Raw genomic sequence first — 19,979 nt, forward strand, 5'->3', positions numbered from 1 at the left:
TTTAAGGAGTGACTTAAAGGAAGAGAGAGAAGTGGAGAGGCGGAGCGGTTTAGGGAGGGAATTCCAGAGCTTGGGGCCTAGGCAGCTGAAGGCACGGCCGCCAATGGTGGAGCGATGAATAGCGAGGATGTGAAAGAGGCCAGAATGGGAGGAGTGCAGAGGTCTCGGAGGGTTGTAGGGCTGAAGGAGGTTACAGAGATAGGGAGGGGCGAGGCCACGGAGGGACTTGAAAACAAGGAACCCAGGAACAAAAACAACTTCATCTTTCACTGCCCTGAAGACACCCACCAGAAATTTCTCTGGGGGTTCTCCCGATTCTCTGACCATAACTACGGTGGAAGGTTGGCGGAATCCCTGGAAAAATTTGTTCTTGGGATGTGGGCGACACTGGAGATTATTAACACCCGTGATGCATTTATATATTTGTTATATTTAATGTAAGATGTTTGACCTGCCATTTCCCAAGAAATGGTGAGTATTCTACTTGAGCAATTGCTTTTACAATAGAGTGGCTTGCTCGGCCACTATAGAGGACATTAAGAGTCAATAGAGAGTAGACCAGACCAGATAGAGGTGCCAGACTCCCTTCCCTACAGGAAATTAATAGATTAGTTGGATTTTGTAAAACTATTCATTAGATTCATGGTCATTTTTCTGGTGCCAGCCCAAAATTACCAGATTATTGAATTCCATGGTGGGATTTGAATTCACAACCTCAGGTGTTGCTAGTTGGTAACATGACAATTACTCTACCATATGCTGAGGTATATTCTATGAACACCAGTTGCCCTTGGCTATTGCCTGGCTGATAATAGGATCAGTCTGGGCTGCAACGAATAGCTCGCTGGCACTTAGGTGGTGCTTTTCTGCCCATTAAAACGAACAAGCGCAAAATCCTAGTTTGACCGGCAGAGAAACAGAAAGTCCCGGTCTTTACTGTCTAGACTCACACTAGAGCGAGAGCTGGTCAGCACTCGAACTCCAGCAAGGAGCAGCACCTTCAGGAAAGGAGGACGGTTAGGAATTAAAAAGGGAGAGGGGGAAGGGGATCAATAAAAGTTCTAAACTAAATGTAACTTTATACATTTCAAAGCAGTACCATACCTGCATCTGCGCCTCAGTGTCGCGCACAGAGACACTGTGGGAGCTTACGGTCGACCCAGAGCGAGGACGCTTCTCCTGTCTGAGCAGCTCAGGTCCTGCACTGAAGGAATGTCTCATTTGGCTCATGTCTAACAGCTGATGAGGCCGCTGAAGAGGCGAATCTGGACACCTCCCGGACACCGTCTCCCCCTTCTTCTCTGACTTTGTCTCCTTGACGAACGCGGTCAGGTTATGCTGCTGCTTGCGCTTCTTGTACTCGAACATGAGTTTGTTGATTGTCTTGTCGGTGGCGATGGTGTAGATCTTGTTGCCGGCGCTCTCCCACCACTCCTTCTTCCTGCCTTGCTCTTTCTTCTCCGTGTTGGGGCTCAAGGGGGCACTACCTGGGCCTTTGGGCTTCCCTTCGTCCGACGACTGCTCCTTCACGTGACACTTGGCGCCCTCTTCTGATGGTGTATCTTTGCCCGACATCCCCCCGGTGGACGGGGTGGATCCTTCTGAATGGCTGGACGGCAGAAAGAAGAGAGGATCCCCTTTCATGGCCAGGGTCTCTTCTGCAAAGCTCTCCAGGTCAAGGTGCAACTGGATGTAGTTATTACAGAGCTCCAGGCACAGCTTGTGAAGTCTCTTCACCAACCAGGCCCAATCCGCATTGCTGACGGGCTGGATGCTGAGGGAAGGTACTCTAGCCCGCCACTGCCTCTTCTCCTTCCCTCTCGGAGGGCTGACTTGGGCTGTTTCCTCAAAGATGTCCTCGTCCTCCGAGGAACATTGCTGGGAAGAATCCGTGCTCAGATCTTCCTCCTCATAAAGGATTTTCTTGACCTGTTCAGCGGTTATGTTTTCCTGGTTGGTCAGAATGGCGCAAATCAAAGCCTGGAAGTAAATGTTGAAGCTCATCGCTGATTGACGGTAGAGATTGGCGGCTCCTCCGACTCCTGATACTTTCATCAGCAGGTATTTCAGCCCCGGCCTCGTGTCAAACTCCCGAGCAGTCCTGTAGGAGTCCAGCAGCAGGTCGAAGATGACGGCCAGGTTCTGCATGGAGATGTATCTCAGGAAGCCAGCGGGCTTGGTTTCTCCAAAGGACACGGTTCTGTCCGAAGCCTCGCTTGGAGTAGGACCTTTGACAAATTCTTCGAGTAGAACATCGTACAGATTTTGAAGTAACACCTGGTGGGATAACAAGCTCACCACTATTGTCCGGAATGGGATTCTGTGGAGCAAAAGACAGAGATTTAGACAGATAAGTACATAGAGTGAGAGAATACAGCAGTGTGTGTGTGTGTGTGTGTATAATTGTGTATGTGTGTGTATGCATATGAGTGTGTGTGCGTATATGTGTGTGTATTTAATTGCGTGTGTGTGTTTGATAGTTTGTAAGGATAGAGGGGATGGGAGTGGGTTTTTTGAAGCGAGGGAACAAATTATAATGGGGCCAGGAAGGGAAGTTGGAAGGGAATTACAGCAATGTGTTTCTATGTTTAGATGATAAAATGTAAACATAATTACAACACAATCACAGAACAACCAAAGAAATGTGAGAGGATCATTTTTAGGAAAATCAGGGCCTTTACAGTCAAAGCAGCAATAAAATGTTAACATCTCTACAGTAACAGTGCGAGTCCCAGAGCTGTGGGAACTCTGCCCCATGCCAACACTCCGGGCTTTTATTCCAGATCTTCGGGTTTGATCTCTGTTTATAGACAGTCGCATTCCCGCCAACCAGTGGTGACGGGCCACAGCGATTGCACTGAGGGGGTAGGGGGCAGAGGTATGCTCCTGCAACAACCCATCCAAGGATGACTGTTGGGGGTCGTTTTCACCGCAGGACAATCTACAGCAAATTTTATGTTGAAACGTGTAATACCTGATGTATGGGCCAGTTCCTTAGGGGGGTAAGTATTTGCCCCTTGATGAATGCCAGACTTTTATATTTGGGGTACAGGGATCCCCTTATATGGCGTTAAACCATATCGATGGAATAACTCGCTCAGAGATGCATTGCAGACATGTCCTCTCCACATCGGGTTGCCAACCCTCCAGGACTGCCCTGGAGTCTGCAGGAATTGAAGATTAATCTCCTGGACACTGCTACAAGCAACAACCGGGAGATAAATCATAGGGGCATTAAAAAAATTGTGTTTTTTTTCATTTGCTTTGAACACATTTGTTTATTAGTTATAAAAATATTGGAGATGGGAATAAAGGCTGTTTGACTGGAGGGGGGGGGGGGGTTGGAGGCAGGAGGTCATTTGATGAAACCTCCAGGAATAAGTTCAACCAGAGTTGGCAACCCTAAGGCCACAACCAAACTCAAGTTGTTTAACTCCCCCACCTCAGAAAAGAATTATTATTAACTTGCATATAGGCCACATCCTCACCTCATTCTGATTTCTTTTCGCTGTAAAAAATTTGCAACCTATATTCAAGTAAATATGGTAAAACCACTCAAACGCCCAATTAAATATCAACAGGTAGGAACTTGGAGTGAACATGGAACCGAATCAAAAGTCAACAGGGAGGGCAAAAATTATTTTAGTACATGATGTTTACTTTTTCCAAAAAGGCGTATGTTTGAAATTTGACTCTCTTTCTTCATCCTCATCAGATGACGTTTTCTATTGAACACAAGAGACAGTCTGTGCAGGTGCAAAAAGCTGGAATGGAGCTATGAGCACAGGATCACTCCAGCCCTGCAGCAAGATCAAGAACCAGTACAATTAAAACTGACCGCTTACCCTATTTTCCTGTTCGATAGTCAAGCATGGGGAGAAAGAAGCAACAGGAGGAAGATTAGAACATGCAAATAGGAAGAATATTAAACACCGGACACTAGCAGAAAACATTAAATACTGGACACCAGGGGGAAAATTAAACACTGGGCACCAGGGGAAGATTAAACAATGGGCACCAGGAAAAGATTAAACAATGGGCACCAGGGAAAGATTAAACAATGGGCACCAGGGAAAGATTAAACAATGGGCACCAGGGAAAGATTAAACACTGGGCACCAGGGAAAGATTAAACAATGGGCACCAGGGAAAGATTAAACACTGGGCACCAGGGGAAGATTAAACACTGGGCACCAGGGAAAGATTAAACAATGGGCACCAGGGAAAGATTAAACAATGGGCACCAGGGAAAGATTAAACAATGGGCACCAGGGAAAGATTAAACACTGGGCACCAGGGAAAGATTAAACACTGGGCACCAGGGAAAGATTAAACAATGGGCACCAGGGAAAGATTAAACACTGGGCACCAGGGGAAGATTAAACACTGGGCACCAGGGAAAGATTAAACAATGGGCACCAGGGAAAGATTAAACACTGGGCACCAGGGGAAGATTAAACACTGGGCACCAGGGAAAGATTAAACAATGGGCACCAGGGAAAGATTAAACACTGAGCACCAGGGAAAGATTAAACAATGGGCACCAGGGAAAGATTAAACAATGGGCACCAGGGAAAGATTAAACAATGGGCACCAGGGAAAGATTAAACAATGGGCACCAGGGAATGATTAAACACTGGGCACCAGGGAAAGATTAAACAATGGGCACCAGGGAAAGATTAAACACTGGGCACCAGGGAAAGATTAAACACTGGGCACCAGGGAAAGATTAAACAATGGGCACCAGGGGAAGATTAAACAATGGGCACCAGGAAAAGATTAAACAATGGGCACCAGGGAAAGATTAAACACTGGGCACCAGGGAAAGATTAAACACTGGGCACCAGGGAAAGATTAAACACTGGGCACCAGGGAAAGATTAAACACTGCGCACCAGGGAAAGATTAAACAATGGTCACCAGGGAATGATTAAACAATGGGCACCAGGGAAAGATTAAACAATGGGCACCAGGGAAAGATTAAACACTGGGCACCAGGGAAAGATTAAACAATGGGCACCAGGAAAAGATTAAACAATGGGCACCAGGGAATGATTAAACAATGGGCACCAGGGAAAGATTAAACACTGGGCACCAGGAAAAGATTAAACACTGGGCACCAGGGAAAGATTAAACACTGGGCACCAGGGAAAGATTAAACAATGGGCACCAGGGAATGATTAAACAATGGGCACCAGGGAAAGATTAAACAATGGGCACCAGGGAATGATTAAACAATGGGCACCAGGGAAAGATTAAACAATGGGCACCAGGAAAAGATTAAACAATGGGCACCAGGGAATGATTAAACAATGGGCACCAGGGAATGATTAAACAATGGGCACCAGGGAAAGATTAAACAATGGGCACCAGGGAATGATTAAACAATGGGCACCAGGAAAAGATTAAACAATGGGCACCAGGGAAAGATTAAACAATGGGCACCAGGGAAAGATTAAACAATGGGCACCAGGGAAAGATTAAACAATGGGCACCAGGGAAAGATTAAACACTGGGCACCAGGAAAAGATTAAACAATGGGCACCAGGAAAAGATTAAACACTGGGCACCAGGGAAAGATTAAACAATGGGCACCAGGGAAAGATTAAACAATGGGCACCAGGGAATGATTAAACAATGGGCACCAGGAAAAGATTAAACACTGGGCACCAGGAAAAGATTAAACACTGGGCACCAGGGAAAGATTAAACAATGGGCACCAGGGAAAGATTAAACAATGGGCACCAGGAAAAGATTAAACAATGGGCACCAGGGAAAGATTAAACAATGGGCACCAGGGAATGATTAAACAATGGGCACCAGGAAAAGATTAAACACTGGGCACCAGGGAAAGATTAAACACTGGGCACCAGGGAAAGATTAAACAATGGGCACCAGGGAAAGATTAAACAATGGACACCAGGAAAAGATTAAACAATGGGCACCAGGGAAAGATTAAACAATGGGCACCAGGGAAAGATTAAACAATGGGCACCAGGAAAAGATTAAACACTGGGCACCAGGGAAAGATTAAACACTGGGCACCAGGGAAAGATTAAACACTGGGCACCAGGGAAAGATTAAACACTGGGCACCAGGGAAAGATTAAACAATGGGCACCAGGGAAAGATTAAACAATGGGCACCAGGAAAAGATTAAACACTGGGCACCAGGGAAAGATTAAACACGGGACACTGGAGGAATAGATTTAACACTGGGCACCAGGAGAAAAGATTTAACACTGGATGCCAGGAGAAAAGATTTAATACTGGATACTAGGAGGAAGATTAAACATTAGGCACCAGAGGGATAGATTGGACACAGGACAAGAGAGAAGATTAAACACTGGCTAACAAGGGAAAAAACTGAACACTGGATATCAGAGGGAGAAGATTAAATACCGGACAAGAGGGAAAAGATTGAACACTGGATATCCAGGGAAGATTAAATTCTCAAAGATGAAGAAAAAATACCAAATGAACAAGGGGGGAAATTTAGCATTAGACACCAGAGGAAGATTAAACACTACTTAATAGTACTTGGTAACACTGTAAATGCAGAGTGAGTTTGAGAGTAATGCAGTGATCACCCTTTCATTTAAAAAATTCTATTTTGCACATTTTTTATTGAAATACAGGGTAGCAATGACATAACTGAAAGAAAAAGCTCAAAATAGAGACTTGAGACAGTACAGAGGGGAACAAGAATGATAATTCCAGAAATCAGGAATTTCCATTAAGATGAAAAATAAGGGCAATTAGGAGACTTTGACATTCTCCAGGTTATTTATGGGATTGACAAGGTTGATCCAGACAGTTACTATGGTGAAGGATTGAAATACCAGGGGACGCAAGTTAAAAATGAGGAGTTAAGAGGGGAAGTGAGGCAGGGCTCGTACACACAACAGATAATTACGGGATAGGTTGGTGGGGAGGGGGGGCACTGAAGTAGGCATTTTAAGAGGTTCAGTGGGCAATGAATGGATTTCTGGAGTGAGAGTGGGTTGAGGGCCTTGGTGAGCAGCAGGTATGTGGCGTTCATCTATGAAAGAGGCATGGGCTCCTCAGGCCTAATAGTCTTTTTCTGTTCCTACAGATGTTGATATTATCATTTCAGGGAGAATGGAATCACATGTAAATGATGTGATCTCTGTACAAATGATGTCATTCCATTGTACAAATCGGATGATTACCATAACTGAATGATGTTATTTCTTGTGTGAATGTTTTTTATTATGCAAATGTATGATTCTATTATGCAAATGTATCAGTCTGCTGTGCAAATTATGTGATGTCTGTTATGCCAATGCTGTCATTTGAATTGTACAAATGACATGATTTCTATTATGAAAATGATGTGACTCTTGTGCGAATAATGTGATTTTAATTGTGTAAATCATTTGGTTTCTATTGTGCAAATTATGTGATTTCAATTGTGCAAACGATGTGATTCTATATGTGTAAACCAAAAAGATTTGCAAATTATTACTTTTAATGTAGCTTGTGCCCCTCTAAAATTGATGAATTTTCAGGATCATTGAAATATTCAGGGTTTTAAATTGGAACGTTTACATCTCGCTGGTTATTATCGGCAGGGGAAAGGGAAAGATTCAGTGTGAATTATTCCAAAACACTGACAGAAGTATGAGGATGAACATCCATTGAGTGAAAATATCTGCCAGAACCCTGTCTAGCCATCGACCTCCCCCCCAAAACAGACCATCGGATTTGTGCCTGCGTTTCCTTACCTCTTCTGAGTGCGGCCATTGGTTTTCTCGTCTGGCGGTAACTCGATGATCAACACGCAGGACTGAGCGTGCTCAAAGCCTTCCCTGCTGTTGGGAGTTTTGGGAGAGCACTGGGTGTCCAGCAGGAAAACCTGGAGAAAAGGATTAAAACGACAATACTCCTTTTAAGCAGTGGCTTGGCAACATTCTTCTGAAACCCATGTTGAGGTTAAAAATATTTTATTTCCCAAACAATCCCAACAAGGCGGAATATGAATTCCTTGGGGATGGTTTAGCCCCGCCCATGACTGGTTTGATTACAACGGTTTGCGTTGGTGTGATACCTGCTGCGCCATCGCACGGATTCTCCAGTACTCCGCCTCCGCACTGGCGGAATGCGATGGGGCCGCCACCTTCACTTCACAGGCATCTCCGCTGAAGCTGTCCGAACCACTCTGGAAACAGGCCAGCAAGTTCTGGAAGGCAAGAATAAGAACATGAGAACATAAGAAATAGGAGCAGGAGTAGGCCATACGGCCCCTTGAGCCTGCTCCGCCATTCAATAAGATCATGGCTGATCTTCGACCTCAACTCCACTTTCCCGCCCGATCCCCATATCCCTTGGTTCCTCTGGTGTCAAAAAATCTATCGATCTCAGTTTTGAATGTACTCAACGACTGAGCATCCACAGCCCCCTGGGGTACAGAATTCCAGATTCACAACCCTCTGAGTGAAGAAATCTTTCCTCATCTTGGTCCTAAATGGCCAACCCCTTACCTTGAGACTATGAACCCTACTTCTAGACTTACCAGCCAGGGGAAACAGCCTCTCAGCATCTACCCTGTCAAGCCCTCTAAGAATTTTATACGTTTCAATGAGATCACCTCTCATTCTTCTAAAATCCAGAGAATATAGGCCCATTCTATTCAATCTCTCCTCACAGGTCAACCTTCTCATCCCAGAAATCAATCTAGTGAACTGTCACTGCACCTGCTCTATGGCAAGTACATCCTTCCATGGTAAGGAGACCAAAACTGCACACAGTACTCCAGGAGTGGTCTCACCAGAGCCCTATATAATTGCAGTAAGACCTCCTTACTCTTATACTCCAACCCCCTTGCAATAAAGGATAACATACCATTTGCCTTCCTAATTGCTTGCTGTACCTGCATGTTAATTTTCTGTGATTCGTGTACAAGGACACCCAAATCCCTCTGAATACCAACATTTTTTAGTCTCTCACCTTTTAAAAAATATTCTGCTTTTCTATTTTTCCTACCAAAGTGGATAATTTCACATTTCCCCACATTATACTCCATCTGCCACCTTATTGCCCACTCACTTAATCTGTCTATATCCCTTTGCAGCTCCTTTGTGTCCTCCTCATAGCTTACTTTCCCATCTAGCTTAGTATCGTCAGCAAACCTGGATACATTACACTTGGTCCCCTCATCTAAGTCATTGATATATATTATAAATAGCTGAGGCCCAAACACCGATCCTAATTACAACCTGCCAACCTGAAAATGACCCATTTATTCCAAAGCTCTGTTTTCTGTCCGTTAACCAATCCTCAATCCATGCTAATATATTACTCCCAATCCCATGAGCCCTAAATCTTGTGTTATAGCCTCTTGTGTGGCACCTTATCGAATGCCTTTTCAAAATCCAAATATACTACATCTACTGGTTCCCCCTTATCCACCCTGTTAGTTACACCCTCAAAAAACTCTAATAGATTTGTCAAACATGATTTCCCTTTCAGAAAACCGTGTTGACTCTGCCTAATCATATTATGATTTCCTAAGTGCCCTGTAACTATGTCCTTAATAATAGATTCTAGCATCTTCCCTACTACTTAAGGCAGGCTAACTGGCCTATAGTTCCTTGATTTCTCTCTCCCTCCTTTCTTGAATAAACTAGTTCAAAACAAAAATACAACCCGAAACACCCGTTAAGAGTGTTAAAAAGGGGACACCTGCGTTACCCGGCAACAACCAACATCTCGAAGCCCTGTGGTTAGGGAGCTAAACCTGGCAGCCATTCTGTACCACGGCAGTGAGATGAATGATTGTGTTAATTTACTTCTGGGTGTTGTTTGAGGAAGGAATGTTATCCTACTGAATCCTTTTGTCATTTTAAACACTTCTAACACCCTCACCGTTAACATTTTCTACGTCTTTCTCTGTTAATTCTGTTCGACTGAGAGAGAAGGTGAGAAGGTGGGGTTCAGTGTTCTTTTAGTCCTGGAAATAATTTCAACTTCTCATCCAATCTTAGTCTTATTTATTTATAATCTTCAGAAGAATTTAGTTATAGCTGCCCATTGACTACAATCCTTTAAATCCCCAATTTTAGTCATATTTTGCTTCAGTCTCAGAAAAAAAAGTAGTCCAAGAAGTGCTTTGCTTTCCATATTTTTGTTCTGGTCCTCCCAGCTGTGGGGAAAATTTCCCATAAATTACCTGAAAGAGGTTCTCAAAATGGAGTTTCAGCTTAAAGGCATCCAAGAAAATGGACTGAATGCTGAGAAATCAAAACAAATTAAATCCAAGAAGCCTATGTAAACAAAATATTCCCTACTAGTGACAGATGGACCACTGTGGAAGGCACAGGCTGGAGATACCTCGTTAGTGGGACATTTAATATGTCATGCCTTATCTGGACCCTTTGTTTCATGAAAAGATTGAAAAGTTGGGGATTAAAGATGTGACTTGGCATGTCTAGGTATCCATGCCTCATTAACTTCCAGGACACTTACATGGCTGTTAGAAGTGATGACACCAAAAGAGGTCAATCCTCCTGATACACCTCACCCAGATGGTCAATAGAATGGAAAGGGGTCTGTCTTTGAATCGAAGGTATATAAGAGGGGGCTCGGCACCCCTCTCAGCAAATTGTTTAGTTAGAAGATTCTCTTTGTCCTCTTCTAGACTTCTTCTATAGTAACCTTCACCTAGCAGATATAGAAGGGGACCTTAACAAATACAAAGTATATCCATGATGTGGAGATGCCGGTGATGGACTGGGGTGGACAAATGTAAGGAGTCATAGAATCGTAGAATGGTTACAGCACGGAAGGAGGCCATTCGGCCCATCGAGTCCATGCCGGCTCTGTGCAAGAGCAATCCAGCTAGTCCCACTCACCTGCTCTTTCCCCGTAGCCCTGCAGAGTCATACAACACCAGGTTTGAAATCACAAGCTTTCGGAGCTTTGCTCCTTCGTCAGGAACTTCCGCACCCATGAGGACGGCCTCAACCGGGATCTTGGGTTCATGTAACCCCACCAGCGAAAAAAAGTTATCTGTTTTTAATACAACTGGTCATTCTCTCTCTCTCTCTGCCTTTCGGGTCACTCACTCTCTTTCTCTCTGTCTTTGTGATCTGACCGCTTGTGTATTCAGTATTCTTGGATGTAATGTGTCCCTGTCTGAACACCATCCACTCCTTTGATTGCTGTGATTATCTCTCTGCCGAGGTATGATAACGGGCAGTTGGAAAGATTATCTGTAATCACCAGGTATTGTTCTCTGACTATATATGCGGTGCCTTTATGGACCCCTGCACTCACCTGACGAAGGAGCAAAGCTCCGAAAGCTTGTGATTTCAAATAAAGCTGTTGGACTATAACCTGGTGTTGTCCGACTCCTTACAAAGTATATCCAGGACAGAGGGTAAGAGAGGTTATACAGATTGTGTGGTTGTACTGGCCAGTTACAGGGTGGGTCACTTAATTGTACAAGTTGTTTGAGATCGAGGAAGTTGAGTTTTAAACCAAAGTTCCCAAAGCATGATTGGTCTAGGTGTAATCTTTTATCCACTGATACCTAGTACAGTCTCTGAGTGCCTGGAAACCACCAGCTTGACATTCTATGAAACTTGGTTAGGTAAACTTATCCATGACCTGGTCACTTCCAGACACAATTACTCCAACTCTCTCCATGCCAGTCATCCAAGCTCCATCCTTCACAACCCATCCAAAACTTTGCCACAATATCCCATCGTGCACTGAGTCCTGCTCCCTTAATGCCCTTTGTTGCCAACTTTCATTGGTTCCCCATTCCCCAGTGCATTGATTTCAAAATTGTTGTCCTCATCTACATACACCTCAGTGTCCTTCCCTCCCTCCCTATTTCTGTAACCTCCTTCAGCTTTATGTTCTTACACATACCTTTTGCTTGTCTGACTGACCTATTTTGCACACTCTATCCCTCCACTCCACCTTCAGTGGCAGAGTCTTCGGCTATCTTGGCCTCACATTCTACAAGTCTCTCCCTAGAACCCTTCACCTTGCTACCTGCTCTCCTTTCCTTCAACTCCTCCTTGACCTGGCCAATATTATCAACATCACTAAAAAAAGATTATCTGGTCATTGCTGTCTGTGGGACCTTGCTGTGTGCAAATTGGCTGCCGCGTTTCCTACATTACAACAGTGACTACACTTCAAAAAGGACTTCATTGGCTGCAAAGCGCTTTGGGACATCCTTACACATGAAAGATGCTATATAAATGCAAGACTTTCTTTGAAGCCTGCCTCAATGACCAAGCCTTTGATCCCCACCTGTAATCCTTCTCCCAGCAGTGCTGGGTGTCTGTTTTTTTTTGCCTCTGTGAAGCACTTTGGGACATTTTTATTATATTAAAGGTGCTATATAAATGCACGTTGTCGCTGCTACAGTTGTCTCTGGCTATATTGTACTTCTTTAGCCACTTAATGCCCAAAGCACAAACACAGATAGAAACACTGGCACTACCTTTACTGGTTCCAGGGTAACCGTGAAAGCATCTTGAAGGGCACAGCAGGCCAGTCTCCACATTTCATCTGTAAACACGGGTCCGGCTGTGACGAGGACATACCTGAAACAGAACCGCCAGCAAAGATAAATGGCACAGCAGCAATGGTTCGATGCCAAGGCGCCCCCAGGCAACATAAAACCTCACACAGAACCTAATACAATACCTGGGTCCCACATGCTCACCTATGGCAAATAATGGATCTCTGAGTAATAGAAATGGATGAGGATCATTCAGTCCGACTGTAACTCATCCATCTTAAAAACCCACAGTTACCCACCCCCCCAGTCTTTAATTTGAATGGTTTTTGTACTTCCACCTAAAATAAGCCCACAGGGGCGCAACGAAGTACTGAAATGCTAGCCTAGATTACATGTTTAAGACTTGGCGTGGGGCTTGAACCCATAACCTTACGATTGGGAAGAAAGAATGCTACTAGCTGATCCAGACCGATACTTGTGATAGATCTCAGTACACCTCCACTACTCGCCTTTAAACAGCCACCCAACCTCAAACAAACCATCGTTCGCAGCAAATTACCCAGCCTTCAGGAGAACAGCGTCCACGACACCACACAACCCTGCCACAGTAACCTCTGCAAGACATGCCAGATCATCGACACAGATACCACCATCACACGAGAGGACACCACCCACCAGGTGCACGGTTCATACTCCTGTGACTCGGCCAACGTTGTCTACCTCATACGTTGCAGGAAAGGATGCCCCAGAGCATGGTACATTGGCGAGACCATGCAGACGCTGCGACAACGGATGAACGGACACCGTGCAACAATCGCCAAACAGGAGGGTTCTCTCCCTGTCGGGGAACACTTCAGCAGTCATGGTCATTCAGCCACCGACCTTCGGGTAAGCGTACTCCAAGGCGGCCTTCGAGACACACGACAACGCAAAATCGTCGAGCAGAAATTAATAGCCAAGTTCCGCACCCATGAGGACGGCCGATCTTGGGTTCATGTCACACTACACGTAACCCCACCAGCGAACAAATGTTATCTGTTTTTAATATAACGGGTCATTGACTGTCTTCCTTATCTCTCTCTCTTTTTTTTTGGGGGGTTGTATATTCAGTGGCCTTTTAGATGACACCTTTCTGTCTGCTCACTGTGATTGCCTTGGCAACGGGCAGTAATCACCAGGCTTTGTTATGTGATCTTAAAATGCGAAGGATTCGAAATTGTCATTTCCACACCGCCTGAGGAAGGGGAAAGCCCCCGAAAGCTTGTGGGATTAAAAATAAAATCGTTGGACTATAACTTGGTGTTGTAAAATTGTTTACCATCATATTAAAGGTTGGGAAGAAGCTGCTAGTGGCTAGGGGGAGAATAGTGGGGAGGGTGGGGGATCATGATAGCTGCAACTTGACTCCAGGGGACAGGCTGGGTGGGCTAGATGGTCTTCTCCTGTCCATCATTTTCAGACGTTCAGATGTTTGTTAGTGATACTAAGGCCAATGGGCCTCTCAGCTTTCTTCTCTTGTTCTTCCAAAGCTCCAGATATGCCAACTTGCATACTCTCCCTGCTCAGCGCAATGCAAAGAGGGTTTGAATAGAATGAGTGAAGAGGGAGAATATGTTTCTGGAGATAGGGAAGAACAAGTGAGGAAGGAATGATAACCTTAGTATCAATATAATAGAAATGGGACAAGGCGACAGACGCTGCTGGTGTCTACTGGAAAGAAACTTTTTAAATAGAATTACAAAGAATTTACAGCACAGAAACAGGCCATTCGGCCCAACTGATCTCTGCCGGTGTTTATACTCCACACGAGCCTCCTTCCACCTCTCCTCATCTAACCCTATCAGCATAACCTTCTATTCCTTTCTCCCTCATGTATTTATCTAGCTTCCCCTTAAATGCATTTATGTTATTCAATATTCTAACCACTCTCTGAGTAAAGAAGTTTCTCCTGAATTCCCTATCGTATATTTATTACCTCACACATGGAAACATCCTCTCTACATCAACTGTATCAAACCCCTTCATAATTTTAAAGACCTCTATTGGGTCACCCCTCATCCTTCTCTTTTCTAGAGAAAAGAGGCCCAGCCTGTTCAATCTTTCCTAATAGGTATCACCTCTCAGTTCTGGTATCATCCTTGTAAATCTTTTTTTGCACCTTCTCCAGTGCCTCTGGAAAACTTTTCCTTACAACTGCCTCAACTCAGTGGTGAGGCTGAACTGTCGAAAGCCTCACTCCCTCCTACCTGATACAGGAGCAGCCGACTCGGGAGATGGTTTCTGTGGGTTCTGCAACACAGGACACGAGGAGCTTCAGCAGGTCTTTTAACATGACGTTGATGCTGTTCTCGTAGCCAATATCTGCACGAGGAAGAAAGAAATCTGTGATGACAATGAAACAGGACTCTTTTACCTTGGTCTGTGCTGACCTTAGCCAAGGTGAGGTGCTAGAGAACTTATTAGGGGGAACTGATGGTTGTTTGCTGGGTAATTACTGACTGGAGTCCCCAGGGATCCGTCCTTCTAATTTAAGAAAGAACTTGCATTTATTTACAACCTCAGAACATCCCAATGCGCTTTACAGCCAATGAAAAACTTTTGAAGTGTAGTCATTGTTGTAATGTAGGAAACACAGCAGCCAATTTGCATACAGCAAGGTCCCACAAACAGCAATGAGATAATGACCAGATAATCTTTTCAGTGAGGTTGGTTGAGGGATAAATATTGGCCAGGACACCAGGGAGAATTCCCCCTGCTCTTTGAAATAGTACCATGGGATCTTTTACATCCACCTGAGAGGGCAAACAGGGCCTCAGTTTAATGTCTCATCCAAAATACACCATCTCTGATAGTGCAGCACTCCCTCAGTACTGCACTGGGAGTGTGAGCCTAGATTATGTGCTCAAGTCTCTGGAGTGGGACTTGAACTCATGACCTTCTGACTTAGAGGCAAGAGTGCAAGCCACAGAGGCATCACAACTAAGTCCAATCCTGTCCGCAGCTAATGTCCGCGCACGTGCGGGGAGGCCATTTGAAAGTGATCAGGCACGGGGACATGGACTCACTTTTCCCGTCCCAATCCAAGGGTGCTAAAGCCAGCTGTAGCACTACTACTCCAGTACTCTAAGGTCAGCACAGGGAGTCGAAACTGAGACTTTGCACACTAAGTAATGACTTTACCCACAGAGTCACTGGGGAAGCTCAAACTGTACTCATTACTGGCAGGGAAAATCCATGACAATTTGCAAACATTATTGGGGGGTTGGTATCTATTTTCTAGCTTACCCACTGGAGTACCACTTTTTCCACATGTAAACAAACTCTTACCCGATTGGATGAAGCAGTGAATATGCTCCATCACCAGCTCCGAGGATAGACCAATAGCATGCTTAAAATTGGCAGCAGCCATCTCCCAGTAGGACTGGTCTCCATGGCTACGCTGAAGCCACAGGGTCATCACTGGCAGGAGGAGATGGGTAATGGCAAAAATGCCAAATCCAGGTCCTATAAAGGTAAAGGAAGGTTTTTTACTTTTACTTTTTCAATTTGTTTTAAAACTAGGGCAAGATTGGTAAATAATTTTGTTACATACCTAGGCCCAAAGCCTTGGTAAATTTGACCATGCCGCAGAGTTGAGCAGTTGCCAAGGTCATGAAATGAAGTTCAATGAGATTATGAGCCAAGGTTCAACTGAACCTCAGTACCCTCCCGAGCTCATAAAAAAAGAAAGAACCTGCATTTATATAGCATCTTTCACAACCTCAGGATGTGCCAAAGCGCTTTATAGCCAATTAAGTACTTTTGAAGTGTAGTCACTGTTGTAATGTAGGAAATGTGGCAACCACTTTGTGCACAGCAAGGTCCCACAAACAGCGATATGATAAATGGCTAGATAATCTGTTTTTAGGTGTTGGTTGAGGGATAAATATTGGCCAGGACACCAGGGAGAACTTCCCTGCTCTTCTTTGAAATAGTACCATGGAATCTTTTATGGGTACGGCAGCATAGTGATTATGTTACTGGACGGGTAATCCAGAGACCTGGACTAATAATCCAGAGACATGACAGAGGCAGCTGGGAAATGTAAATTCAGTTCATGAAATAAAATCTGGAATAAAAAGCTAGTATCAGTAATGGTGACCATGAAACTACTGGATTGTCGTAAAAACCCATCTGGTACACTAGTGTCCTTTAGGGAAGGAAACCCGCTGTCCTTACCCGGCCTGGCCTATATGTGACTCCAGACCCATAGCAATGTGGTTGATTCTTAACTACCCTCTGAAATGGCCTAGCAAGCCACTCAGTTGTACAATCCCACTACAAAAAAAACGACTGTAGCAGCTCAAGAAGGCGGCTCACCACCAACTTCTGAAGAGCAATTAGAGATGGGCAATAAATGCTGGCCTTGCCAGCGACGTCCACATCCCATGAATGAATTTTTAAAAAATGTCCACCTTAGAGAGCAGACGGGGCTTTGGTTTAACGTCTCATCCGAACGACGGCACCTCTGACAGTACAGCACTCCCTCAGTACTGCATCCCATATTAAGTGCGTTCAGACGATAGGGGTTTGAAATCTGTTTCCATGTTTTACTTGGTTATTTCTGCAGCCAAGTTACTGAATTTAATATACCATTTACACAATATTAAATTGTAGCATCAAAGTTATAACACGGGGCTACACATTCTAGAAGAAAAAAGAGCAGATTTAGGGATTTGTGGAAAGTGCGATTTTGGTGATTTGCAGTGAGATTATTTGAAGATCCCAAACACAACAAGACCTTCCCAATGTCACAGAGATCGTCCACCCGAGTCACCAATTAATATTTGTTCTGGGATCGCCTTATAATGCCACCAGTATAATTTCAGGATCTTTGGAACTGCCGATCATGGTAGTTTCATTTGCACTGCTGAACCCCACCTGACTACATTTAACTGGAGTTCAGTGAAGCAGGAGCTCAATTTTGTGTGTCACCCATTATCTAGGAGAAAGAAGCAATAAAGAAGGCACATGGGGGGCTTGGGAGGGAGAGAGGCGGGGACAGATAGAAAGAGGCAGGTAGAGGGAGAAGGTGAAGGAGGGGGAGGAGTAGGGGAGTGAGAGGGGCAGATGCAGGATAGAGAGGCATGTGAAGGTGAAAGAAGGGAAAGGGGCGGGGATGAAGGGGCAGGTGGAAGGAAAGAGGGGGCCGGTGAAGGGAGACACAGAAGCAGGTGCAGGAGGGAGCTGCAATAAAGGGAGAGAATCACGGGTGAAGGCAAAAGAGAAGGCATGTGCAGGGAGGGAGGGGCAAGCAAAGGGAGAGAGGAGCCGGTGAGGGGATGTCAGTGTAACTGTGCCCATCTCATCCCTATTACCTGGTACTTTAGTGACCTCTCGCAGGAGCTCGAACAACAGGTCCAATGTTGGGGGCTGATGCTGACGCGGACAGTTGGAGATGGCCGTGGTGAGCTGCTCCAGGAGCAGTATCCAGACTTGAATCAATCCTACAAAAGAACCGCCACCAGTTAATTCCTTTGGGAGGAGGCGCTTCACACAGTTCAAACCACAGACATCAAGAAACTTCAGTAAACTTTGTAAAATTGGAAAGCCTTTCAATCACTTCAGCTTTTTAATTCCTTGTTTCTGTTGACCAATTGTTGTCCAAATAATTAACACTATAAATATGCTATGTCCTTCTACTATTCTATGCGTGCCACGTTACATAATAGATCCAGACATCGTGCAATTGTTGGGGGCCGATTTTGACTGCCTTCGCTTGGCATTAACGGGGCAGTAACGGGCTCAAAAGGAAACGTGAAACAGCACTTTACACGGGTGAATAAGGTCTCGGTTATGCAGCAAACTTTGGCTGCATATAGTGACACCACAATTACTGGCCAGAATGGAAATGATTGGGTATTTCCCATGTCAATCACACCTGGAGCCCGAAGTGCTGTAAGTGGCTGGGATTGATTTTACTCACATAATTTGTACTATGTAACTATCCTCCATTCACTGCATTTTGCTGGAGAAATTACCCTGCTTTTATTGGGAGACTTTGCTGTAGTTTCAGTCATGAGTCCTGTTTGCTTTGTTGTTCGTAGATACTCTTTTTAAATAGACTCTGTAGACTGTTTGCTGTAGTGCGCTGTTTAAATAGACTCTGTTTGCTGTAAAATAGACTGCTGTGAACCCTGCCTTACGTCTTGTCCCACCTCCAACTCATTGGCTGACACAGTGGTGACAATAGACACTCTGGTAAAGGCTAGGAGCACAGCGGTGATGCGTGTGTAGGGAGGAGAGGGGGGCGGGGGATAGCTTTCGCACCACTCCACCCACCGCAAGACCTGCAGGTATAACTCTGTCGATCTGATGATGCGGTGGAGCTCAGCGCAACCCTTGGGAAAAGTAACGCCAGAAACTTGCACCAACAGCCGGCCTGGCCCAGCCGTTCCATTTCTGACAGAACGTCAGCAACTTCCCATCAGCAGCAGGAGGATGGCGAGTGTGTTTATTATAAGTACACCAACAGATCTTCCGTGAAGTTGCTCACACTGAATCGGAGGTGATGAGCGACATCTGAAGTGTGACGGCTAAAGTGTGACAGAAAGTAAGTGTGACACTTACAGAAAGTACCCGGTAAATGCAAGTCTTTTAACGTCGAACAGGCTACATTGTTATTCAACTGCGAAGCGAGGGAGCATTGATCAACTCTTAACTGCCCTCTGAAGTGGCCTAGCAAGCTACTCAGTTGTGTCAAACCACTACAAACAATTCAAGAAAAACACAGAAACATAGAAAATAGAAACATAGAAAATAGGAGCAGGAGTAGGCCATTCAGCCCTTTGAGTCTGCTCCACCATTCAATATGATCATGGCTGATCCTCTATCTCAATACCATGTTCCCGCTCTCTCCCCATACCCCTTGATGCCTATTGTGTCTATAAATCTATCTAGCTCCTTCTTAAATATATTCAGTGACTCGGCCTCCCCAGCCTTCTGTGGTAGAGAATTCCACAGGTTCACCACCCTCTGAATGAAGAAATTTCTCCTCATCTCAGTCCTAATGTCCTACCCCGTATCCTGAGTCTGTGACCCCTCGTTCTGGACCCCCCAGCCAGGGGAAACATCCTCCCTGCATCCAATCTGTCCAGCCCTGTCAGAATTTTATATGTTTCAATGAGATCCCCTCTCATTCTTCTAAACTCGAGTGAACACAGGCCGAGTCGACCCAACCTCTCCTCATATGACAGTCCTGCCATCCCAGGAATCAGTCTGGTGAACCTTCGCTGCACTCCCTCTATATCCTTTCTTAGGTTAAGAGACCAAAGCCGCACACAATACTCCAGGTGTGGTCTCACCAAGGCCCTGTATGACTGCAGTAAGACATCCTTGATCCTGTAGGGCCAGCACCACCTTCTCAAGGGCAACTAGGAACACAGGAGCAGGAGTAGGCCATTCAGCCTTGAGTCTGTTCCGCCATTCAATTAGATCATGG

The 19,979-nt window shown here is 45.0% G+C and overlaps 1 protein-coding gene across 1 annotated transcript in view; it reads right to left on the reverse strand.

Annotated features, from left to right (window-relative positions):
• The window catches only part of arfgef3 (ARFGEF family member 3), an 80,966-nt gene that overhangs the window by 4,945 nt on the left and 56,042 nt on the right, over positions 1-19,979 (reverse strand). The window contains exons 27-33 of the mRNA XM_067988437.1: positions 17,857-17,985; positions 15,827-16,003; positions 14,746-14,860; positions 12,479-12,581; positions 8,069-8,200; positions 7,746-7,876; positions 1,105-2,320 (exon numbers count right to left, since the gene is read on the reverse strand). Of these exons, the coding sequence (XP_067844538.1) occupies positions 1,105-2,320; positions 7,746-7,876; positions 8,069-8,200; positions 12,479-12,581; positions 14,746-14,860; positions 15,827-16,003; positions 17,857-17,985 (2,003 nt within the window). The remainder of the gene's footprint in view (positions 1-1,104; positions 2,321-7,745; positions 7,877-8,068; positions 8,201-12,478; positions 12,582-14,745; positions 14,861-15,826; positions 16,004-17,856; positions 17,986-19,979) is intronic.

Source organism: Heptranchias perlo, chromosome 8 (genome assembly GCF_035084215.1).
Source record: "Heptranchias perlo isolate sHepPer1 chromosome 8, sHepPer1.hap1, whole genome shotgun sequence".
In the NCBI taxonomy this organism is placed as follows: Eukaryota; Metazoa; Chordata; class Chondrichthyes; order Hexanchiformes; family Hexanchidae; genus Heptranchias; species Heptranchias perlo.